The sequence below is a fragment of the Pan paniscus genome, chromosome 13, assembly GCF_029289425.2.
Source record: "Pan paniscus chromosome 13, NHGRI_mPanPan1-v2.0_pri, whole genome shotgun sequence".
NCBI lineage: Eukaryota > Metazoa > Chordata > Mammalia > Primates > Hominidae > Pan > Pan paniscus.
The window spans coordinates 108906017-108932745 of NC_073262.2; the positions used below are offsets into that span (position 1 = coordinate 108906017).

At 36.7% G+C, this 26729-nt stretch overlaps 1 protein-coding gene across 14 annotated transcripts in view; it reads left to right on the plus strand.

Annotated features, from left to right (window-relative positions):
* ZDBF2 (zinc finger DBF-type containing 2) overlaps positions 1 to 24496 on the plus strand; it is a 40649-nt gene extending 16153 nt beyond the window's left edge. For 9 of the 14 annotated variants that reach the window (XM_034954929.3, XM_034954933.3, XM_034954931.3 and 6 more), the window contains 2 exons: positions 7302 to 7429; positions 14782 to 24496. In XM_034954929.3, coding sequence (XP_034810820.1) covers positions 7302 to 7429; positions 14782 to 21658 — 7005 coding nt within the window. In that variant the 3' untranslated portion in view covers positions 21659 to 24496. Of the gene's footprint in view, positions 1 to 2079; positions 2186 to 4316; positions 5585 to 7301; positions 7430 to 14781 lie in introns of those variants that run through there. The other 5 variants (XM_063595252.1, XM_034954936.3, XM_034954938.3 and 2 more) reach the window with 4 other exon arrangements.
* The last annotated feature ends 2233 nt before the right edge of the window (positions 24497 to 26729 follow it).

Genomic DNA, 26729 nt, shown 5'->3' on the forward strand with positions numbered 1-26729 from the left:
TTGCCATTCTGAGTTCTATGCTCACCCTGGTTTCTGTTTCTCCTCTGATGCACTCCATTGCCCTTCTTCAGTTGTTTTTGTTAAAATATAGTTGTTTGTTCATTGTGCTGGCCATCTTTTTCCAAGTTTATTCTTTTGCATGTGATATACAGTAGTATCAGCACCATTTGTTGAAGACTATCCTTTCCGCATTCAATTGCCTTGACATCCTTGTTGAAAATCAGTTGACCATAAATATAAGGTTTACTTCTAGACTTTCAGTTCCATTTTATTTATCTATATATCTTCTCTGATGCCAGCACCACATAGTCTTGATTACTGTAGCTTTGTAGCAAAATTTGGAATCAGGCCATTTGTGTCCTCCAACTTTGTTCCTCTTTTTCAAGATTGTTTTGGCTATTCTTGGTTCCTTGTATTTCCATGTGAATTTAAAGATCACTTTGTTAGTTTCTGCAGAAAAGCAGGTGGAATTCTGATAGGGATTGTGTTGAATCTGTAGATACATTCATGGGGAATGTACATCTTAATATTAAGTCTTCCAATCCATGAATAGAGGTATGTATTTCCATTTACGCAGAGCTTTAAAATCTTTCAGTGGTGTTTTGTAATTTTCAATGTGCAAGTTTCACACTTCTTATGCTAAATTTATTCCTAAGCATTTTATTCTTTTTGATGCTATTGTAAATGGAATTGTTTTCTTAAGTTCATTTTGGATTGTTTATTGCGAGTGTATGGAGAGCTTCAATAGATTTTTAAATATTGATCTTGTATCATACAACCTTGCTGACCTTGTTTATTAATGCTAATAATTTTTTTGTAGATTCCTTAGGATTTTCTATGTACTAGATTATGTCCTCTCCAAATAGTTTTACTACTTTTTTCCCCAGTCTGGATGCCATTATTTCTTTTTCTTGCCTAATTGCTCTTGCTAGAATTTCTAGTATGATGAGTGTTAAAGTAGTGAGAATGGATATCCTTGTTTTTTTTTGGATCTTGGGAGAAAACTTTCAGTCTTTCATCATTAAGTTTGATGTTAGTTGTGGGTTTTAGCCTAATTTGCTAAGTGTTCAATCATGAAAAGGTATAGGCTTTTGTCAAATGCTTTTCTGCAACTATTAGATGTATGTGTTTTTTTCCTTTAGTCTATTAATGTAATATATTACAGTATTCGTCAGCTCAGGCTGCCATAATAAAATACCATAGACTAGGTAGCTTAAATCAGCGGTCCTCAACCTTTTTGGCACCAGGGACTGGTTTCGTGGAAGACAATTTTTCCACAGATGGGGTGGAGGGGTGGTTTTGGGATTTAACTGTTCCACCTCAGATCATCAGGCATTAGATTCTCAAAAGGAGCACGCAACCTAGATCCCTTGCATGCACAGTTCACAATAGAGTTTACGCTCCTGTGAGGATCTAATGCCTCCACTGATCTGACAGGAGGTGAAGCTCAGGTGGAAACGCTTGCTTGCCTGCCGCTCACCTCCTGCTCTGTGGCCCAGTTCCTAGCAGGCCACAGACCAATACCTAACAGCCCTTCTCGCTGTGTCCTCCTGTAGCAGAGGGAGATGGCGATTTCTCTTCCTATTTTATAAGGCCACCAATCCTATTGAAGATGTCGCTACTGTTAGGACTTCATTTAACCTAAATTACCTCCTAAAAGCCCTGTCTCCAAATATTAGGGGTTAGAACCTTAACATGTGAATTTTGGGGGGATGTAGTTCAACCTATAGCAGTTAGATTGATTGGTTTTCAGATGTTAAACTTATTTTGCATCTGTGGGATAAATCCCACTTGGTCATGGTGTATAATCCTTTTTATATGTTGCTGGATTTGGTTTGCTATTAATAATATTTTGTTGAGAATGTTTGCAGCCTTGTATTTCAAGGCTTTGGAGAACTGTAAAAGCAGTGAAGTAATATGGGGCCCATATCTAGTGAAGTATTTAACAGAAACAATGGAAGCCAAAAGAAAGAAAACAACTGCCACCTAGAATTCTCTACTCAATACGTATATCTTTTAATAAGGAAGGTGAAATAAAACTATTTTCAGGAAATAAAAATTAAGGGAATTTGTCACCAGCAGACTCTCACTAAAGGAAAAACTAAAAAGGAGTTCTTCAGGCAGAAGGAAAATGATTCCCGATGGAAGCTCAGAGATACAGGAAGTAATGAAGAACAGTGGAAAGGTAAATATGTAGGCAATCAATCTAAGTGAATACTGTCTTGTGGGATGAACAACAATGGCATATAAATTGGGAGGGGAGTAAATGATGTTAATTTCTAAGGACTTTGCATTGTTTATAAAGAGAATAAAAGTAACAAGTAATTTTAGACATTGACAGTTCAGGGTTGCTCATTGTAATCTCTTACCAAAATAGACTATGAAAAGTCTGTAACTAACTACAGAGTTAACAGAAAGGGAAAAATTGAAATGATGAAATGTAGTCCACAAGAAGACAAGAAAGGAGAGGAAAAGGGATAATTGTATAGGCAAGAGTAACAGATTGAAAAAGTTAAATACAACTCTATCAGTAATACATTAAGTGAAAATAGGTTTGATGCTTGAATTACAACTGTATTCAATATTTTGTCAGAGGTCCTAGTCAAAGAAATAAGGAAAGAAAAATAAAAATGATAAAGATTGGATAAGAAGAAATAAAACTATTATTTATACACAACATGATGGTGGACATAAAAACTAAAAAGATATCTAGATAAACCATTAGAATCAATAAGTGATTTTAAAAGGTTGTTACACTAATGTAAAAAGAAAGTGTATTTTTATATACAGATACCATGCAGAAAATGAGATATAAAAAATCATTTACAATAGCATCAAAGAACATCAGAATCTAGGGAATAAACATAAGAAAATGTAAGATCTTTAAACTAGAAACTATAAACCTTGAAAGAAATTTTCATGTTCATGGATTGAAGAATCAATATTGTAAACATGTCAATTCTGCCTAGATTGTTATATTTATCCAATGTAATTTCAATCAAAATCTCAGAGAAGTATTTTTTTTTAATGAAAAGCCAATTCCAAAAATAAATGTGGGAAAGTAAAAGGCTCAGAAGAACTAGGATAATCTTAAGAACAAAGTGAATAGATGTCCTGTATCAGATACTAAAACTTATGAAACTTTAGTCTTTAGTCTTTAAAATAGTGCAGTCTTGCTGCAGAGTTAGAAAGACCATGGAGAAAAACCAGGAATTCCAGAAACAGACACATTTATGGATGTCTGATTTGTGACAAAGGTGCTGCACAGCAGTGAGGACAGGACTTTCTTCAGTAAATGATACTGGGTCAATTGAATATTCATATGGAGAGGAAAATGAAACTTTATTGCCAAATCACCCTGCATATAAAAATCAGTTAGAAGTAGACTATAGATGCAAATGTTGTAGCCAAAATAGTAAAGCTTCTAGAAACAGGAGAAAATCTCTATGACTTTGATGGTAAAGAGAGATTTCTGGCCACAAAAAGCACTGACAAAGAAAAAAAGATAAAACCGGACTGCAATAAAGTTAAACAATGGAAGATGATTAAGAAAGTGAAAAGAAGCTGCAGAGAGGAAGATGGTACTCGAAACACATATAATTGAGCAAAGAACTGGTGTCCTGAATAAGGAATTTCTACAAGTCCATAAGGAAGAGACAGAACATCCATTTGAAAAACAGAGAGACTTGAACAGACCCAACGTAAAAGAGGATATCCAGATGGCTAGGAAATATGAAAAGCTATTGCAAAAATTACAGATTAAGGCCACAGTGATAGAACAATAAACATCCTTACAATAGCTAAAATTGAAGAGACTGACAATAGCAAGTGTTGATAAGGAGATAGGAATACTGCTGGTAGAAATATAAATTTGTACAGCCACTTTGGAAGACTGGTCGGTAGGGAGTACTAAAGCTGAACATATGCAAATTTTATGACCCAGAAGTTTCACTCCTAATAATGCACTCAACAAAAATGCATGCACATTGGCACCAAAAGACACATACAAGAAGGTTCTTCATAGTATTATTAGTAATAGCCAAAAGCTAGAAACAACACAAATGTCCATCAAGAGTAGAATGAATAAATAAGATATGGCATATTCATACAATGAAATATGCAGAAAAGAAAATGAACAGATTCAGCCAATATGGATGAATATCACATATATAATATTGAGTAAAATAAGCTGAATGCAATAGCATACATATTATATGACTCCATTTATATACATTTCAGAAAATTTCAAAACTATAGTATTAAAAGTTAGGTAATAGTTACTTTTGGGGAAAAGGGAAGGGATTGGGATGGGGCATTACAGGGATTTCTGGATGCTTGTCAACTTTTTATGGATAGATGGTAAGGATGTGTCTACTTTGTGATAGTTGATTGAGCTGTATGCATATGATTTGTGTACTTTATGTTATACATCAATTCAAAAAATCTAAAGGAACTGATACCTTATAGGATGTAAATGAAGTTTTCTATTCACATTGCTTTTTTCTTTTTGCCTTGGCAGAGAGAGGACAAGGTTGGATTTTAGTATTTATTTTTGTAATTTCAACTTTTATTTTAGATTCGGGGGTACACATGTCCATCTTGTTACGTGGGTATGTTGTGTGATGCTGAGGTTTGGGGTACAAATGATCCCATCACCCAGGTAGTGAGCATAGTACCTGATAGGTAGTTTTTCGAGCCCTTTCCCCCTGCCCTGTCTCTCCTGACCCAGTGTCTCCCAGTGCCTTTTATTCCCATCTTTATGTCCACATGTACCTAATGTTTAGCTCCCACTTAAAAGTGAGAACATGTGGTATTTGGTTTTCTGTTCCTGTGTAAATTTGCTTAGGATGATGGTCTCCAGCTGTATCCATGTTGCTGCAAATGACATGATCTCATTTTTTATGGCTGTGTAGTATTCCATGATGTATATGTACCACATATTCTTTATTCAGTAACGTTGAATTTTAACTGAATATTTATTTGTTTCCTTGTGCATTTGTCCCCTTTAATCACCAGGCAGTCTAACTCTGGTGATGGGTCCTGGACAGTGGAGAGTTTCATAGCAGGATTTTGAAAGCATCATAATTTAGATTGTTCCTGGGGCTAGGAGCACTAGCATGGACCTCTGAAGTCAACATGGAAGAAAATAATTCCAAGAGTTGTAACAGTGGTCAGGAGCTAGCAACCTGATTTAAGTTCTTTAACACCTTTACCGTGATATTTTAAAATATCTTTTCTAAGTATTGTTAAATTAAAATGCACTATTAAATTATAAATAACATGTTAGAAATATGCCATTTGCTAGCATAATACAATGAAAGAGGATAAGCTCCAGAGTTAGATTCAAATCCTGGCCTTGCTGTTTGCTCATTATAAAACTTTGGGCAGTTTACTCTAATTCTTTTTTTTCTTTTCTTTTCTTTTTTTTTTTTTTTTGAGACAGAGCCTCACTCTGTCACCCAGGTTGGAGTGCAGTGATGCAGTCTCGGCTTACTGCAACCTCCGCCTCCAGGGTTCAAGCAATTCTCCTGCCTCAGCCTCCCAAGTAGCTAGGACTACAGGCGCGCAGCACCACCATGCCTGGGTAATTTTTATTTTTTTATTTTTTAGTAGAGACAGGGTTTCGCCTTGTTGGCCAGGCTGGTCTTAAACTCCTGACCTCAGGTGATCTGCCCACTGTAGCCTCCCAAAGTGCTGGGATTACAGGCCTGAGCCACTACACCCAGCCCAGTTTACTCTAATTTTTTGTGCCTTAGTCTTTTCATGCTAAATGGGGACGATATTCTTACTCAGTGAAAAGTCAATGAAGATTACTGTGTAAATGGAATAGCACTGTGTTTGGTACATCATAGGTGCTCCATAGGTAGACTTTTTCCCATTCTGCTTGCTACTCCACTAAATAATATTAGTAAAGAAAGAATCTTTCTAACTGTAGAGAGAGTTACAAGACTGAAAAATTTAGTGTATTTATTTTAATTTTGTGTTTAAGCTGGGATTTTTAATTTCTGAAAGAAAATAAAGGTGCCTTTTTTGTCAATCTTTGACCTCTTTTAATACAATAATCCAACCCTGTTCTCTCTCTTAACAGATTTTCCTTTTAAAAAACATTTACTCATTGAAAAATATAAGAATTTATAAGAAAAATTGAAAAATTACCCATAACTGCACCACACTGATATCTGTACTAGTAAGGTTTGGTGTACACTAGTCCCCCCTTATCTGTGGTTGGTTTCAGTTACAGCCAAATGTGGCTCGAAAATATTAAATGGAAAATTCCAGAAATAAATGGGCAAATAAATTGCATGTTATTCTGAGTAGCTTGATGAAATCCTTCGCTGTCACTCATTGTCCCACTCAGGACATGAATCATCCATTTGTCCAGCATATTCCTGCTGTCTGCCCATTAGTCACTCAGTAGCTGTCTTGGTTATTAGATCAACTGTTGGATATCACAGTGCTTGTGTTCAAGTAACCCTTATTTTACTTTTATTACAGTATATTGTTATAATTGTTTTATTTCATTATCAGTTATTGTCATTAATTCCTTACTGTGTGTAGTTTATAAATTAATCTTTATCATAGGTACGTAAGGAAAAACATATATAGGTTTGGTACTATCCACCGTTTCAGGCATCCACTGGGGGTCTTGGAACAAATTCCCTGCGGATAATAGGGGACTACTGTAATTTCTTCCATTTACTTGTCTGTATGTTTTTAAACTGTAGTTTGACATGAAACCATACGTGTGGTTTTTGCATTCCTCATTTTTTTCTAAATCCAGCGCCATAGACTGCTCGGCCACACCACACTCATTTTTTCTTAATATGTAACGTTTCCCCATGTTATTAAAAATTTTCTAAATCCAGCGCCTTAGACCACTCGGTCACACTACCACGCTCATTTTTTTTTTAATATGTAACGTTTCCCATGTTACTTAAAATTCTTTGTATTATTTTAGAGAGCTGCATAGTATTACATCTTAGAGCCTATTATAATTGAAGTCTTTTACTGTTAGAAACTTAGAAGGTTTCCAGTTTTTTGTTATGCTATGATAATGGCATCTTTTTTGCATGAATCATTTACCTTTAAGACTATTTCCTTAGGCTGTACTTAGGGAAATCTCATTATTTTACCTAAGGGAAAGTAATTTTATGGTTTTTAGATGCAAATTTCAGAATTGCTTTATAGAAAAGCTTTCAATTCATAATTTTACCAAGAGAATAGAAATGAATCCATTTTGTCGAACTCTCACTACTGAATACTGTCCATTTAAAAATATTCCATTTCTTTTTTCTTTATAGCATTTGTTCAGTGCTCAGCACAGGAGTTTGACCAGACAGAGTAGACGTCAAATATGTACCAGTAGTTTGATGGAACGTTTCTTACAGGATGTACTGCAGCACCACCCATATCATTGTCAAGAGAGCAGGTAAAGTAGTTGATTGGAATAATATTTATACGTAGTTATATGTTACAGTAGATGTTTGCGTTCATGTCCCAATCAATACTTTAAGTGAATCTTTGAGTCTAGGAATATAAAGTAAAATTTTAGTAACTTTCATTTGCAATTTAAAATTTTTCTTAGCTGAAGTAAGAAATTTCACTACAGAAGATATGGACTACACTATGTTTTTTTCTAAATAAAAGTCTTAGGCTAATAATTACATATCATTAAGATGTTTTAGAAGTATGTTATAGGATTAAGCAGGGGGAAAAGGAGGAAGAAATAGTTTTTTTTGTTTGTTTGTTTTTGAGATGGAGTTTTGCTCTTGTTGCCCAGGGTAGAGAGCAATGGCACGATCTCAGCTCACCGCAACCTCCAACACCCAGGTTCAAGCAATTCTCCTGCCTCAGCCTCCCGAGTAGCTGGGATTACAGGCATGTGCCACCACGCCTGGCTAATTTTTTGTATTTTTATTAGAGTTGAGGTTTCGCCATGTTGGTCAGGCTGGTCTCGAATTCCCGACCTCAGGTGATCCACCCGCCTTGGCCTCCCAAAGTGCTGAGATTACAGGCGTGAGCCACCGCACCTGGCAAAATGGTTTTTAAAAGGTTAGCAACAGAAAAACTGGTGACAATAGCAGAGTAAGGACAATCAAGTCAAAACTGAGTCAAATCCACATTAATAGAACTCTTTGCTAATTCTGAGGAAAAGAGGTAGCAAAAAGAATTGGGTTTTTAAATAACCTGTCTGTATTTTGATAGCTTTTCTTGTATCCATTTGTTTTAGTTGTTTTTAATAAAAGTAATTATTTTGATAACATTTAAGAGTTAATGCCCTATGTTAAAGAAAAACATTGGTAGAAAATCAGATTAAATATTATAGTATGTTTGTAGCTCCAGCTGTACAAGATAAGGTAAAAATAGATCATTAGCACATCTGTGCAGAATTAACTGAGATGTGCACCAGTTAGTAGAAAAAGGGATAAACTTCTTTGCCTTGCAAATCACTAACATAGACCTTAGAAATGGCAAAAATATTTTAATGGGGAAAAGTTAGAGGAAAACAAGATGGTTTCTTAGCTGGTGGGAAGATAGAATTAGCCTATCCTGGGGTCAGTATAAATTTCCAGTTTTTTTTTATTTTTGTTTTTTGTTTTTTTTTGAGACGGAGTCTTGCTGTGTCACCCAGGCCGGACTGCAGTGACATGATTTCCACTCACTGCAACCCCCACCTCCCTGGTTCAAGCAATTCTCCCTGCCTTAGCCTCCCAAGTAGCTGGGATTACAGGCACCCATCACCACGCCTGGCTAATTTTTTTGTATATTTACTAGAGACTGGGTTTTGCCATGTTGGCCAGGCTGGTCTTGAACTCCTGACCCCAGGTGATCTGCCCGCCTTGGCTTCCCAAAGTACTGGGATTACAGGAATGAGTCACCGTGCCCAGCTCCAATGTATAACTCTCATAAGCAGTGCTTCAGCAAACATGTTTTTACATTAATTTTTTTTTTCTTTTTTTTTGAGACAGAGTCTCGGTCTGTTGGCCAGGCTGTAGTGCTATGGCACAATCTTGGCTCACTGCAACCTCCATCTCCGGGGCTCAAGCAATTCTCCTGCCTCAGCCTCTCAAGTGGCTGGGATTACAGGCATATGCCACCATGCCTGGCTAATTTTTGTATTTTTAATAGAGACAGGGTTTCACCATGTTGGCCAGGCTGGTCTCGAACTCCTGACCTCAGGTAATCTGCCTACCTCGCCCTCCCAAAGTGCTGGGATTACAGGCGTGAGCCACCACGCCCGGCCACATGGAACTATTTCTATGGTATAGCTTGCTAGAATTTGAAGTTCTGGGTCAGAGTTTATGGACCTTAAAAATTTTTTATTTTTATTTTTTATCTTTCCTTTCTGGAATAATTTCAGGCTAACAAAAATGTTGTAAAACTGGTACAAGAAATTCTTGGATCACCTTCCCCTGGCTTTCTCAAATATTAAATCCAAAATAACCACAGAGGGCCAGGTGCGGTGGCTCACGCCTGTAATCCCAGCACTTTGGGAGGCCAAGGTGGGCTGATGGCTTGAGGTCAGGAGTTCAAGACCAGCCTGGCCAACATGGTGAAACCCCTGTCTCTACTAAAAATACAAAAGTTAGCTAGGCATGTTGGCACACACCCGTAGTCCCAGCTACTCGGGAGGCTGAGGCAGAAGAATTCTTGAACTGCACTCCAGCCTGGGTGACAGAGCTAGACTCCTTCTTAAAAAAAGATTTTAAAAAACCACTTACAATGATAAAAACTAGGAAACTACAAATGCAGTAGGAGGATCACTTGACTACAGGAGTTGGAGGCTGCAGTGTACTTTGACCTCCCCCCGGCCCGTGAATAGGTGCATCCAGCCTGGGCAACATAGTGAGGCCTGTCTTGGCCTCTAAAAAAAAAAACAAGCCCCAAGCTGGGCGCAGTGGCTCACACCTGTAATCCTACCACTTTGGGAGGCCGAGGCGGGCGGATCACCTGAGGTCGGGAGTTTGAGACCAGCCTGACCAACATGGAGAAACCCTGCCTTTACTAAAAATACAAAAAATTAGCCGGGCATGGTGGTGCCTGCCTGTAATCCCAGCTACTCAGGAGGCTGAGGCAGGAGAATCGCTTGAACCCTGGAGGCGGAGGTTGCAGTGAGCTGAGATTGTGCCATTGCACTCCAGCCTGGGCAACAAGAGCGAAACTTGGTCTCAAAACAAACAAACAAACAAACCCAAAGCAAAAAACTCCCTGAACCCTGCTCAGAGGGAGCCAGTTTTAAAAACACAAAAACCAAAAACCAAGAAATAACATTGATACCATACTAACAGCTAATCTATAGACCTTGTTTAAATTTTGTTGGTTGTCTTAACTCATGTCCATTTCTTGGACCAGGAACCAGTCCACAATCACACATTGCATTTCGTTGTCAACATCTCCTTAGTTTTCCTTTATCTTAAATAGTTCCTCAGTTTTTCTTTGTTTTTAAGACCATGATACTTTATTTATAGAGTACTGGCCAGTTAATTTATAGGATAGCCTTCAATTTGTGTCTGCCTGATATTTTCTTATGATTAAACTTCAGTTATGCATTTTGGGCGTGAATATCTTAGAATCGATGTGCCCTTCTCAGTGTGTAGCATCAGGAGACACATAATGTTGCCGTATCATTTTGGGTGATGTTAGCTTGAGCCACTTGATTAAGGTACTACTGTCTGCCAAGTTACTCCACTGTGAAGTTACTGTTTTTCCTAATTAATAAGGATCGTATGGGGAAGAACTTTGAGACTATGTAAATACCTTGTTTCTTATCTTACTTTTGCCCACTTATTTTATGCAACCATTAATGATTCTTTGATCAAAATGCTACCATAAAGGAGATCTTTACTTGTTCTTTCACTTATTCAAGTATTTAATACTTATTTATATCATTATAGACTCATGGATATTTCCTTTATTCTATGGGTTTTAATTTGTTACTATTTATTATTTATTTTGTTGCTCAAATTGTGTATGGACATTTGAAGTCCTTGCTAGACACTTCCTAGAAGGCTATACCAATTTATACTCACACCAGCAGCATAAGAGAATGCTCGTTTCCTGTCAATGTTGCTAACACTGGGATTATCAGCTTCTTTTTTCCCTCCCAACCTAATAGGCCAAAAATATGTAGATATACATACTGATAATCCCATATTATCTATTTTCAGGTAGAACTTTTTTGTATACTGATTGGCCATATTTTATTCTATGATATGTTTGTTAATATACTTTGCCCATTTTTCTATGGAGTTATTTGTGTATTTTGGCTTTGTAAGAAATATATGAGTATGAGTAATATCCTTTGTATTTTAAATGTGTTACAGATTTTTTTCAGAACCCAATTGTTTGTCTTTTAACTGTATATGTTATTCTTTATTATATAGAAATTAAAATTTTTGATTTAATCAGATGTAAGGAGAATTTTTCTTTATGGCTTCTTTTATGCCTTTTTCTTCATGCCTTTGTTTTTTCTTTTAAATATTTATAACCATCTTGGAGTTTGTTTTTATATGTGGTGTGAGGCAGGACTTCTTGTATCTCTAATTATCCTTGCTGATATAAAATGTCACCACCTGTGTCATAACTCGAGTTCTTGTATTTGTGTATATGTGTGTATGTATATCTCATTTTGAATACCATTTTGTTTCCTTGATTTAAAAAAAATCCCATGCCAATAGTACATTATTTTATTATATATGTATAAACTTTCTAACTTATAGGATTTATGATTTTAAAACATTTCCTTTCTGCTTCCCCCTTGTCTAGTCATTGTAAATTTTTCTATTTTAACTTTCCTGAAAATCAGTTCTTGCTTTATTTTTGTTTCATCTTCATTAATTTTTTCCTTTTCTTCATGTATTTCGTCTACCTTTTTATGGGGGCAATTTGGTTGTTATTTTTTTCATCTTAAATTGGGTGCCCAGTTGTATTTATGAATTCTTTTCTTAATGGAAGTATTTAAAAATATGACGTTTTTATTTTGGCCATATCTCATAGTTTTTATTTCTTTTAGATAATTTAAAAAATGTTTTTCTTTTTAGCTCAAGAGTTTTTCTTTTTAGCTCAAGAGTTTAGCTGTTTTTTGTTCGTTTGTAGGTCTCACTCTGTGGCCCAGGCTGGAGTGCAGGGTGTGATTATAGCTCACTGTAGTCTCAAAGTCCTGGGCTCAAGTGATCCTCCTGCTTCAGCCTCTCGAGTATCTGGGACTATAGGCATGTACCACCATGCCTGGCTTATTTTTTAAATTTTTTGTAGAAACAGGATCTCATTATGTTGCCAAGGCTGGTCTCAAACTCTTGGCCTCAAGTGATCCTCTCACTTGAGTCTTCCAAAGTGGGGGGATTACAGGCATGAACCACCACACCTGGCCAAAAGAGTGGTTTTTAATCTTTAATGGTTAGATTTTTAGAGAGCTTTTTTTGTTGTTGTGTAGTTACAAATGATGAGTTAAATGTGGATTATGATTTAATTGTTAAACATATTATACACACACAAATACAGATGCAGATCAAAGCATCCAGATGGCAGTTCATGACCTTCTTGGGATTTTACCAGCTGTATGATTTTATGATTATACCTTCTTTTCTTTTTTCTCTTTTCTGTCTTTTCTTAGCTACATATTGCACAATTGGTTTTATTTTGAGAATGTTGTGATAGTCCTTAAGACAAATGAAGATAGTTTAGGGTTCTGAAAAACTAGAGTGAAGTGGTTGTTGCACTGCAATGTCCTTGTTGAGAAGTATGAAAAATTAGAATTGTTTTTTGCTGCATCACAATACTTTTGATGCAGGGTTAACTTTATTTTCTAAATTCAAAATTAATATTAAGGTAATAAATTTATATGGGATAGTAACAGTAATACTTAGGCTAAAATGAAATTGCATATGGCTGACACATGTATGCATGTTCTCTTAGACAAATGACATCTCAAATTGGAAAAATTCAATAAATTTTTAGGTGTTTATTTTTAATTGTTATAGGCTATTTTTATAAACAAACAGTTTTAGATTAATGGAAACAATGAGGAAATAGTACAGAGTGTGCCTATAATACTCTCTTACCCAATTTCTCTATTATTAACATTAATGTGATATATTTGTTACAAGTAATGAACTGATATTAGTAAAGTCCATGGTTTATTCAGACTTCTTAGTTTCTACTTAAACTAAGGTTTCTTAAACTAAGATTTCCTTAGTTTTACTACTTTTTCTGTTTCAGAATCACATCCAGGATACCACATTACATTAACTTGTAATGTCTCTTTAGGTCCCTCTTGGCTGTGACAGTTTAATCTTTTTTTTTTTTTTCTTAAACAGGTCTAGATGTGATGATACTTATCTCTTTGAATTGTTATTATTTTTTATGTGTCTGCCTCCTGCAGCTACTTGAATGGTCTTTAAAAGGCAGCTTAACTTTTTTTGAATTTGCCTTAGTACCTAGCATAGTACCTGTAATGCAGTAGTAAGTCCTTAGTAGATGGTTGTTACGTGAATGAATGTTTGCCCGACTTTAAGAATTCAGGCCATGGCAATATCATTAGGTCAGTTGGTTTTATGTACATGAAAGAACAGTCCCTGAAATGCTTTGGTCAAACATGTTGTCTTGATACTGGTAGAAGAGATTCATAGACTGATTTTAGATATGAAAGTTTTGGGTCTTTTTAAAAATAATGAAATTTAAATTTTGAATGGGAAATACATATACATAGACATAATTCACAGTGCACGTTCAAAAGTAAGTCTTCTTAAATTGCTGCCATCCTGAATCACTTCCCTAGAGGTAACACTTGACACCTCTAGACTTCTACAGTTGTATGTGCCATTCTCCAGATATTCTAAGTGCATTATTTTTTTCCCTTCTATTTTACATAAATGGTAGCTTTCTGTGTACCCTTGCTTTTCACTAACAATGTTTATAGTAATTGGTTTTTATTTGTATATATAGAGCTGCTTTATTATTTTTAAAAACCACATTGTATTCCATTAAATACCATTAATTATTTAACCAGTACCCAGTTACTGAGTATTCAGGTTGATTCTAGTCATTTGCTATTACCCCTCCCTCCGCTCAAAAGTAACAGTAACTATTCTTGCACATGTTCATTAAACACATGAGAAAACCAAAAGTGGAATTAGAGGTCAAAGGGTATGTACATTCTTAATTTTAATAGACATTGCCAAATTGCTGTTTGTAGAGGTTACAAATCTACATAGAGGTTAACCAGTAACTGTTAACTGATCTATATTCCTATGAACAATGTATTAAAGTGCCTTTCTCCTTACACCCGCACCAAAACAATGTGTTAAGATAATAATAGCTAACATTTGTGAATGCTTACTATGTGCCAAGCTGTTTCTTTGTTTTAATGCTCTTTACATGTAACAATTAATTTACTCATCAAAACAATCTCATGAGGGAAAATAGTGTAAGATTCCCTTTTTTTGGAGGCAGAAACTGAAGCATACAAAGTTAAGTAACATATGTCAAACTTTTTGCTATTTACTACTCTGATAACTGAAAAATAATATATGATTTTATTTGTTTAGTTATTCATGTTTAGGGGCCATTTGTATTTAAGTAGCAATTGGTGGAGCTACCTCCACCTTCTGCAGTAATTCCCCCCTGTGGTCCATGCAGTGTTCAGCCTGGGGTGACTGCCTGGATTCCTTGTCCTTTAAGGATAGTCCAGAACAGAAAGCAAATAACATTTATTATGCCTCTATTTTAATATTTTAAACAGACATTAGAATATGTTTATGAGTTTCCCCCCTTTCTTTTTAGTTCAACACAAGATGAGACACATGTGAATACTGGGTCATCGTCTGAAGTGGTGCATTTGGATGATGCTTTTTCTGAAGAAGAGGAAGAGGATGAGGATAAGGTTGAGGATGAGGATGCTACCGAAGAGAGACCATCCGAGGTTTCAGAACCTATTGAAGAGTTACATTCCAGACCTCATAAATCTCAGGAAGGCACGCAGGAGGTTTCAGTTCGACCATCAGTTATTCAAAAACTGGAGAAGGGACAGCAGCAGCCCTTGGAGTTTGTTCATAAAATTGGGGCCAGTGTGAAAAAATGTAACCTAGTAGATATTGGTCAGGCTACAAATAATAGAAGCAACTTGGTACGCCCCCCAGTGATTTGTAATGCTCCTGCTAGTTGTTTACCTGAAAGCTCTAACGATAGACCAGTTACAGCTAATACAACTAGTTTACCACCAGCAGCTCATTTGGATTCAGTTAGCAAATGTGACCCAAACAAAGTTGAGAAATATCTTGAACAGCCAGATGGGGCCTCTAGAAATCCTGTGCCATCATCCCATGTAGAAACTACTTCATTTTCGTATCAGAAACATAAAGAATCAAATAGGAAATCTTTACACATGAATTCAGATAAGTTGGTTTTGTGGAAAGATGTAAAATCTCAGGGTAAAACTTTATCAGCTGGCTTGAAATTCCATGAACGCATGGGTACTAAGGGCTCCTTAAGAGTTAAATCTCCTTCCAAATTAGCAGTAAACCTGAATAAAACTGACATGCCTTCTAATAAAGGAATCTTTGAAGATACTATTGCAAAGAACCATGAGGAATTCTTTTCTAACATGGATTGTACCCAAGAAGAAAAGCATTTGGTTTTTAACAAGACAGCCTTTTGGGAACAGAAGTGCTCAGTGAGTTCTGAAATGAAGTTTGAGTGTAGCTCTCTTCAGTCAGCATCTGATCAGCCCCAAGAGACTGCACAAGACTTAAATCTTTGGAAGGAGGAGCAAATTGACCAAGAAGATAACTATGAATCTAGAGGTTCAGAAATGAGTTTTGATTGCAGTTCCTCTTTTCATTCACTGACTGACCAATCTAAAGTGAGTGCCAAAGAAGTAAACCTTTCCAAGGAAGTACGTACTGATGTACAGTATAAGAATAATAAATCTTATGTTTCTAAAATAAGTTCTGATTGTGATGACATTCTTCACTTGGTTACCAACCAATCCCAAATGATTGTTAAAGAAATAAGTCTTCAGAATGCAAGGCATATTAGCCTGGTTGACCAAAGCTATGAATCTAGTAGTTCTGAAACGAATTTTGATTGTGATGCTTCACCTCAGTCCACTAGTGACTACCCCCAACAATCTGTAACAGAAGTAAACCTTCCTAAGGAAGTGCACATTGGTTTGGTTGATAAGAACTATGGTTCCAGTAGCTCTGAAGTAAGTGCTGATTCTGTTTTCCCACTGCAGTCAGTGGTTGACCGACCCCCAGTGGCTGTCACAGAAACAAAACTTCGGAAGAAGGCTCATACCAGCTTGGTTGATAACTATGGATCGAGTTGTTCTGAAACAAGTTTTGATTGTGATGTTTCTCTTGAGTCAGTAGTTGATCATCCCCAACTGACTGTCAAAGGAAGAAACCTGAAAGGTAGACAAGTCCACCTAAAACATAAGAAGCGTAAACCCAGTAGTGCTAAAGCACATCTTGATTGTGATGTCTCACTTGGGACAGTTGCAGATGAATCCCAGAGGGCTGTTGAAAAGATAAATCTTCTGAAGGAGAAGAATGCTGACCTTATGGATATGAACTGTGAATCCCATGGTCCTGAAATGGGTTTTCAGGCTGATGCTCAATTAGCTGACCAGTCTCAAGTAGCCGAAATAGAGCCTCAGAAAGTGGATGTTGACCTTGAGAATAAGAGTATTCAGTCGAGCCGTTCTTCTCTGAGTTCTGATTCTCCGGCTTCTCTTTATCATTCAGCTCATGATGAGCCTCAAGAAGCTTTGGATGAAGTAAATCTTAAAGAGTTAAATATTGACATGGAAGTTAAGAGCTATGATTGCTCCAGCTCTGAGTTGACTTTTGATTCTGACCCGCCTCTTCTGTCAGTTACTGAGCAGTCTCATCTGGATGCTGAAGGAAAAGAACGGCACATTGACCTGGAAGATGAGAGCTGTGAGTCAGATAGTTCTGAAATAACTTTTGATTCTGATATTCCTCTTTATTCAGTAATTGACCAACCTGAAGTAGCTGTTTATGAGGAAGAAACTGTTGATCTGGAAAGTAAAAGTAATGAATCTTGTGTCTCTGAAATAACTTTTGATTCTGATATTCCTCTTCATTCAGGAAATGATCACCCTGAAGTAGCTGTTAAAGAAGTAATTCAGAAAGAAGAGTACATTCACTTAGAAAGGAAGAATGATGAACCCAGTGGTTCTGAAATAAGTTCGGATTCCCATGCCCCTCTTCATTCAGTGACTAATTCTCCCGAAGTAGCTGTTAAAAAGCTAAATCCTCAAAAAGAAGAGCAGGTACACTTAGAAAATAAGGAAAATGAACCTATTGATTCTGAAGTAAGTTTGGATTATAATATCATTTTTCATTCAGTGACTGGACGTTCTGAAGATCCCATTAAAGAAATAAGCCTTCACACAAAAGAGCACATGTACTTAGAAAATAAGAGTGTTTTTGAAGCAAGTTTGGATTCTGATGTCCCTCTTCAGGCAGCAACTCACAAACCTGAAGTAATTGTCAAAGAAACATGGCTTCAAAGAGAAAAGCACGCTGAATTCCAAGGTAGAAGTACTGAATTCAGTGGTTCAAAAACAAGTTTAGATTCTGGTGTCCCTCATTATTCAGTAACTGAACCTCAAGTAGCTGTTAACAAAATAAACAGAAAGAAGCAATATGTTCTAGAAAACAAGAATGATAAATGTAGTGGTTCTGAAATAATTTTGGATTCTAATGTTCCACCTCAGTCAATGACTGACCAACCTCAACTAGCTTTTTTGAAGGAAAAACATGTTAATCTGAAGGACAAAAACAGTAAATCAGGTGATTCTAAAATAACTTTTGATTCTGAACAACTTCAGGAAGCGGTTAAAAAAATAGACCAATGGAAGGAAGAGGTTATTGGCCTGAAAAATAAGATTAATGAACCTAGTACTTATAAATTAATACATCATCCTGATGTTTCTGTCCAGTCTGTGGCTGATCAACCCAAAGTAGCTATTAAACATGTAAACCTTGGGAATGAAAACCATATGTACTTGGAAGTTAAGAACAGCCAATATAGTTGTTCAGAAATGAATTTGGATTCTGGTTTCTTGGGTCAGTCAATAGTCAATCGACCTCAAATAACTATTTTGGAGCAGGAGCACATTGAACTAGAAGGTAAGCACAATCAATGTTGTGGTTCTGAAGTAAGTTTTGATTCTGATGACCCTCTTCAGTCAGTGGCTGACCGGCTGAGAGAAACCGTTAAAGAAATAAGCCTTTGGAAGGATGAAGAAGTTGACACGGAAGATAGGAGAAATGAAGCTAAGGGTTTTGAAATTATGTATGATTCTGATGTTCTTCAGCCAGTGGCTGGCCAACCTGAAGAAGTAGTTAAGGAGGTCAGTCTTTGGAAAGAGCATGTTGACTTGGAAAATAAGATTGTCAAACCTACAGATTGCAGAATAAATTTTGATTCTCATGAACCCCTTCAGTCCGTAACTAATAAAATTCCAGGGGCGAATAAAGAAATAAATCTTTTGAGGGAGGAACATGTTTGTCTGGATGATAAGGGCTATGTGCCCAGTGATTCTGAAATAATTTTTGTTTCAAATATCCCTCTTCAGTCAGTGATAAAACAACCACACATTTTGGAAGAGGAGCATGCCAATCTGGAAGATAAGAGCAGTAATTCTTGTAGTCCTGAAGAAAGTTCTGATTCCAATGACTCTTTTCAGGCAGCAGCAGATGAGCTTCAAAAACCTGTCAAAGAAATAAATCTTTGGAAGGAAGACCATATTTACCTGGAAGATAAGAGCTATAAATTAGGTGATTTTGATGTAAGTTATGCTTCTCATATTCCTGTTCAGTTTGTGACTGATCAATCTTCTGTACCTGTCAAAGAAATAAACTTGCAAAAGAAGGATCATAATGATCTAGAAAATAAGAACTGTGAAGTCTGTGGTTCTGAAATAAATTGTCATTCTTGTGTTCATCTTCAGTCAGAAGTTGACCAACCTCAAGTGTCTTACAAAGAGGCAGACCTTCAGAAGGAAGAGCATGTTGTCATGGAAGAAAAGACCGATCAACCTAGTGATTCAGAAATGATGTATGATTCTGATGTTCCTTTTCAAATAGTAGTTAACCAATTTCCAGGATCAGTCAAAGAAACCCACCTTCCAAAGGTGGTACTTGTGGATCTGGTGCCCAGTGATAGTGATTATGAAGTAATTTCAGATGATATTCCCCTTCAGTTAGTGACTGACCCACCTCAGTTGACTGTCAAAGATATCAACTGTATAAATACAGAATGTATTGATATAGAAGATAAGAGCTGTGACTTTTTTGGTTCTGAAGTCAGATGTAATTGTAAAGCCTCTGCTCCCTCAATGACAAACCAATGCAAAGAGACTTTCAAAATAATAAACCGGAAGAAGGACTATATTATTCTGGGAGAGCCAAGTTGTCAATCTTGTGGTTCTGAAATGAATTTTAATGTTGATGCCTCTGATCAGTCCATGACTTACGAGTCACAAGGACCTGATGAGAAAATGGTGAAATATATTGATTCAGAAGATAAGAGCTGTGGATATAATGGTTCTAAAGGAAAATTTAATTTGGAAGACACTTCTCATCGAACGACTCACCGACTGCAGAAAGCTCACAAAGAAGCCAGCCTTCGGAAAGATACAAGAAATGCTGGCCTAAAAGGTAAGAGCTGTCAGTCTAGTGCTTCTGCAGTGGATTTTGGTGCCTCTTCCAAGTCAGCGCTCTATCGAAGGGCTGATAAAAAAAAACGTTCGAAGCTAAAACATAGAGATCTAGAAGTGAGCTGTGAACCGGATGGTTTTGAGATGAATTTTCAGTGTGCTTCCCCTCTTCCGTCTGATACTGATCAGCCTCAAGAAACTGTTAAGAAAAGACACCCTTGTAAGAAGGTATCTTTTGACTTGAAAGAAAAGAACCGTGATTCCCAGTCAAGCTCTGTTCCCAAGGTTGATTCTGTAAGGAACCTGAAAAAAGCAAAGGATGTCATAGAAGATAATCCTGATGAACCAGTTCTTGAAGCCTTGCCTCATGTACCTCCTTCATTTGTGGGGAAAACATGGTCTCAGATAATGAGAGAAGATGACATAAAAATTAATGCTCTGGTGAAGGAGTTTAGGGAAGGTCGTTTCCACTGTTACTTTGATGATGACTGTGAGACCAAAAAAGTTTCTTCGAAGGGGAAAAAAAAGGTTACCTGGGCTGACTTGCAAGGTAAGGAGGACACTGCACCAACTCAAGCTGTGTCAGAGAGTGATGATATTGTCTGTGGTATTTCAGATATTGATGACTTGTCAGTGGCCTTAGATAAACCATGCCATCGTCATCCTCCAGCAGAGAGGCCTCCTAAGCAAAAGGGGCGTGTGGCTTCTCAATGCCAGACAGCGAAAATCAGCCATAGTACTCAGACCAGTTGTAAGAATTACCCAGTGATGAAAAGAAAAATAATTAGACAAGAGGAAGACCCACCAAAAAGTAAGTGTTCACGTTTACAGGATGACAGAAAAACCAAAAAGAAAGTCAAAATTGGGACAGTTGAATTTCCTGCATCATGTACTAAAGTTTTGAAGCCTATGCAACCCAAAGCCTTAGTCTGTGTTCTTTCTTCTTTAAATATTAAACTGAAGGAGGGTGAAGGCCTTCCTTTCCCTAAAATGAGGCACCATAGTTGGGATAATGATATTCGGTTTATATGCAAATATAAACGGAATATCTTTGATTATTATGAGCCCTTGATTAAGCAAATTGTAATTAGTCCTCCCCTGAGTGTAATAGTACCAGAGTTTGAGAGGCGTAACTGGGTTAAAATTCATTTTAATAGGAGCAACCAAAACTCCAGTGCAGGAGATAATGATGCTGATGGACAAGGCTCTGCTTCAGCGCCTTTAATGGCAGTGCCGGCAAGATATGGATTTAATTCACATCAGGGAACCAGTGACTCTTCTCTGTTTCTGGAAGAATCAAAGGTTCTGCATGCTCGTGAGGTTCCAAAGAAAAGAAATTTCCAGCTAACATTTTTAAATCGTGATGTTGTCAAAATCTCTCCAAAATCAGTTAGAAATAAGCTTTTGGAAAGTCAAAGTAAAAAGAAAATTCATGGAAAGAGAGTGACAACTAGTAGTAATAAGCTAGGTTTTCCCAAAAAGGTTTATAAACCAATTATTCTCCAGCAAAAACCCAGAAAAGCTTCAGAGAAACAGTCAATTTGGATTCGGACCAAACCAAGTGATATCATTAGAAAGTATATTTCGAAATACTCTGTCTTTTTACGTCATAGATATCAGTCCAGGAGCGCTTTTCTTGGAAGGTATCTGAAGAAGAAAAAATCTGTTGTCAGTAGGCTAAAGAAAGCGAAGAGAACAGCTAAAGTGCTTTTGAACTCTTCAGTTCCACCAGCTGGTGCCGAAGAGCTGTCAAGCGCTATCGCAAATCCTCCTCCAAAGCGACCTGTGCGGGCTTCTTGCCGCGTTGCAAGAAGGAGGAAGAAGACTGATGAAAGCTACCATGGCCGACAGAAAGGTCCTTCTACACCTGTGAGAGCATATGATCTGAGAAGCTCATCTTGTTTACAACAACGTGAGAGAATGATGACTCGGCTAGCAAACAAACTGAGAGGTAATGAGGTAAAATAGAAGTTGATTTTGTGTTCAGGCTAGTTGAGGATTCAGTACTTCAGTTGAAATATATTTGGTACTTTGTGCACACAGCTTTCCCAGCTTTGGTGAGAAAACTAATCTTGAACTATTTTGCTATAAATATTATTTTTCAGAATTTTTATATTCATTTAAAATTAGTGTTTAGAGTCCTTTCATTTTAAGATTCAGAAGCAGCCTTTGTCCAACATTTTCTGTAGAAGAACTTCATCTTAATTTATGTCACAAAATAATTTAGCACCGTATATAGAATTTTGTTCCTCAAATCATATCCCTCTTATTTTTTATGATTATCTCTCTCATGCCAGCAAATTTAACATTGTGAGAATGAATATAGCAAACTTATTAAAAAGAAGGAATTATAATGAATTATGTGAACTTTTGAATGGGGTTGACTTAAATGAATACAAACAAAATATAAGTTTTCTTTCTTTTTAAAGCATTCCAGAAAATGAGATTCCATAATCTTTAATACAGTTTTTAAAAACTGGTGATTTTTTTTTATGCATAACACAAACTCCTCCTGCTTCATTTAAATTGGATCTGCAAGTCTCTAACTTTTATCGTTTGGACACATGCACACATACAGTCTCTAGGTTTTTTGGGTTAGCCTTATTAGATCTTAAAGGGGAAAATAATTTTGCCCATGTGTTTAGGCATTCCCCCCCCTTTTTTTTAACCACCTTTACTCTCTTCTACATGAAGAGTTGGTGGTTTAATATGAAAATCCAGGTTATTTTGTGGCCTTATCCCCTAAAAATATTTTAGGCATTACCATATCAGTTTTTATTTTTATGTTTATTTATTATTATTATTTTTTGAGACAGAGTCTCACTGTCTTGCCCAGGCTGGAGTGCAGTGGCCTGAACTTAGCTCACTGCAACCTCCACCTCCCGGGTTCAAGCAATTCTCCTGCCTAAGCCTCTCGAGTAGCTGGGACTACAGGTGTGCGCCACCATGCCCGGCTAATTTTTGTATTTTTAGTAGAGTTTCACTGTGTTGGCCAGGCTGGTCTCAAACTCCTGACCTTGTGATCCACCCGCCTCAGCCTCCCAAAGCGCTGGGATTACAGGCATGAGCCACCGTGCCTAGCCTACCATATCAGTTTTTAATAACTTGAACTGAAATTATTGGCTTGGTAATATTTGGGCAGGCCATTAATTCTCATTAGAAAATTACTTAATATTTCAAAAAATTGAATAAAACTGGTAATCTTCGTGGAGGCCCATTTTGCAAGTGGAAACCTGTATTTATACATTAGTTTGTCTTTAACTACTTGTTAACAGATTTTAACAGTTTAAATGAAAGATGTTAACGAGATGCAGTTTGAGTCTGGGATACTCAGAATAGATCCAGAACCTTTATTCAGGGACACTGGTTGAGTTGGTACAGATGCATTCAGTTGTCATTCATTCGTGTTAAGCCAAGATCCTGGATCTTCTATCATTAATGTTAAGAGGAAACATGAATTACAACTATATTGTATGACTGCCATATTTTATTGAAACTAAGGTCAATGTTGAACCATATCTTGATTTCAGAATTTAAAATGTGTTACCTTAGAAATAATGAAATATAGTATAACAGTTGGTTTCTAAATGTGGTTTTATTTCAGGGGCCATTATTTAACCTGTGTGTATGCTATGATGGAGTTCTTTTGTGATTTCTTTACTTCTAAATTTAAATAGTAATTATGTTTAAAAACAAATGTTTTTGTCTTTAGTTGCAAAGCAGCATATATCTCATTTCCTTCAACCTTGCCTCCTCATACACAAATATATTTTCATTTCTCTTCTTAAAAGATCACTGGGCCAGTAGTTCAAAATAATCCTCCAATTTTAATTTAGGAACAAAGCTTTGTCCTACTGACTAGGAAGTAAACAAACAGCTGATATATAAGATGTTTGTGGGTATTGGTGTCTTTTTTCCCTATGGAATAGACACATAGTTCCCTTAAATATTATTAATAGACATTCTACAGTCTTTCAGTGTAAGTTTAAAAGCAAGAGATCAAATGAAAATGTGTACTATGTACCTATGATGTGTCATATCGTGATTACATCATGCAGAGAGAACAGTTCCTATAATTCAAGTAATTAAAATTTCAAGTTGTAAAAATGTTACCATTTTCACATTGGAAGCCCTTCTAAGTACCATTTTCATTGGGGGCAGGGAGAAGGTTTATATTTAAATTTTATGTTACCAGACATAAAAGTACAGTGCAGTACTGATGATTTTGTTTAAAGTTTTTGAAATGTTTACTAAGTTCTTGTAATCATTATTATTTTAGACAAGCTTGAAAACTTGAAATTGTTGAAACTTATAATTTAAATTAAATTGGAAATTACTTTCAGAATTTGGTAGTATACAAGATGTGCCCCTTTGTCTAAATAAATGTTGGCTTAATTTGCAGAATAGATAAAACAATTGATGTTTTTGTGTATTCAAGAATGCATTAAATTCTTTTAATAGTAAAAAGTCAAATTACGACCATAATGAGTATTTTAATCTTGTTCTTGTTCAGTATTTTGCATAGATTTTTATTGTAATTGTCCTGAGTTCTACAGTATGTGAACAATATCGTGTGAAGTGTGTTTTTGCATTTGTGCATTTAAATTATTTATGTAACTAGGGCTGTGAGTAACACTGTTTTTTTTTTTTTTTTTGGTTAAAGAAAAGCTATATTTAAATATTCAAATAATTATATATTTCCATGTAAAACTAATGTGAAGACTGATGTATTTTTTATATTGCAGTGTAAAAGCTAAACTTGTTTTTGATGTTATCAAGATAAAATTTATTAAACCTTGAAATTTGTCTGTTCTCTCTTCATGTTAGAAACTTTTTCTGGGAATACTTGAAGAATAAGAGAATAATGGCCTGAGAGATAATAAATGAGAGAATGTAAATGTTGATGCCAGTGAGAAAGTAGTTTAACCAAAGATATACAGATTATATTCGATGCAGTAGTTATTTCAAAGGATTAAAATTAAACCATTTATTTGTCTGGTGGAGTGGTGGATTAGCAGCTTTTCACTTTGTGTACCTGTATTGAAAGGGCCCGTGAACAAGACTGAGTTCATGAGGCTGTATCTATATCACTGTTTGACACCTACTGGGAAGGGAGAACTTGGGAGCCTCCACTACCACAGCATGTATTATAAAATACAAGAAAACATGAGAAAGTTTATGTGTGTCAGTGAGGTAGGTGCCTTTGGCCCCAGTAGTACTGACTTCCAGAGTTTGTTGGCCTAGATGTTATTGCCAGGATAAACAACATCCTAATCTTTTTTTTTTTTTTCCTTTCTTGAGGCAGAGCCTCTCTTTGTCGCCCAGGCTGGAGTGCAGTGGTGCAATCTCAGCTCACTGCAACCCCGGCCTTCCAGGTTCAAGTGATTCTCCTGTCTCAGCCTCCTGAGTAGCTGGGATTACAGGCATGCGCCACCACACCCAGCTAATTTTTGTATTTTTAGTAGAGATGGGGTTTTACCATGTTGGCCAGGCTGGTCTTGAACTCCTGACCTCAGGTGATCCACCCACCTTGGCCTCCCAAAGTGCTGGGATTACAGGCATGAGCCACGACACCCGGCCCCTAATCTTTATAATAAAAAATCATGGTCGGGCGCAGTGGCTTACGCCTGTAATCCCAGCACTTTGGGAGGCCGAGGCAGGCGGATCACGAGGTCAGGAGATCAAGACCATCCTGGCTAACATGGTGAAACCCCGTCTCTACTAAACAAAATACAAAAAATTAACCGGGCGTGGTGGCAGGTGCCTGTAGTCCCAGCTACTCAGGAGGCTGAGGCAGGAGAATGGCGTGAACCTGGGAGGTGGAGCTTGCAGTGAGCTGAGATCGTGCCACTGCACTCCAGCCTGGGCGACAGAGCAAGACTCTGTCTCAAAAAAAAAAAAAAAAAAATTACTACAGTGAAAATGTAAAATGGAAGTCCATTTTCAGCAAAGGGCTTCTATATAAAGAAAATATAGTTTGTTGTTGAATCTTTAAGTAACTATAAACTTAAAATTTTCTGTGTTTATAATTTATTACATGAATGTTGTAATTTATTTCCAGGTTTAATTATTTTAAGGTTAAAAGGTGTGTGTGAGTGAACATCTTGAGCCCTTGCTGAGTGCCAGAGATTGTTCTAAGCTTTTAACCTGTTATCTCATTTGGTCTTCGAAGGACCTTTATGAGTTAGATACTGTAATTTTCACAATATATTAGATGAGAAAATTGTGGCATATTGTAGTTTATAGTTAATCATCATTCCCACCCCCCGGTTCCAAGCCAGCACTAATCTACTTTCTGTCTTTATAGTATATCCTTTTCTGGATAGTTCGTATGAATGGAGTAGTAAAATACGTGGCCTTTTTGTTGGCTTCTTTCATTTACCCCGATGTTTTGTCATTGTGTTGTAGCATGGATCAGTATTTTGTTCCTTTTTATTGCAGAATAATACTTACAGTTCGTTTTTAATGAAAATAATAACACAGACCTGGCCTCCTGGTAGCAAATATGAGAAAACCACTAGGTTTGGGCCTAGCTGTTCCCTTTATGCCTCTCCTATGTGTTATCCTTGGTAACTGCCCAGACCCAAGACCAGACAGGACCATTGCCTTCTAGAGTTCTCTTATTCCATACCTGGATGCTTGTGCTTCCTCCCTTGGACTTTTTGTCCCTTTACTACCCTTCCTGACATTCTTTTCACTGTTCTGTGAATTCTCATTTTCAGTGTCAACACATTACCCTGTGTTCTCAGTGCTTTCACAGTGGGTTGCTGGCAGGTAATTGGAATCTGATAATTTTATCCAAGTTGCCCATTATTCTAATCTCCATAAGCCACAGAACCAGGAACTGCTGATGGTGTACTGGTTGTGGTGAACACTCTTTTTTGAAAATTACTCTCTTACATAACCACAGCACATACCATCAAAATCAGGAAATCAGCGTTGATCTGATAAAACCATCTACTCCACAGACCTTGTTCAGGTTTGGGGGATTATTCCAGAATGTTCTCTCCTGGACCAGGATTTGATCCAGGATCTACTG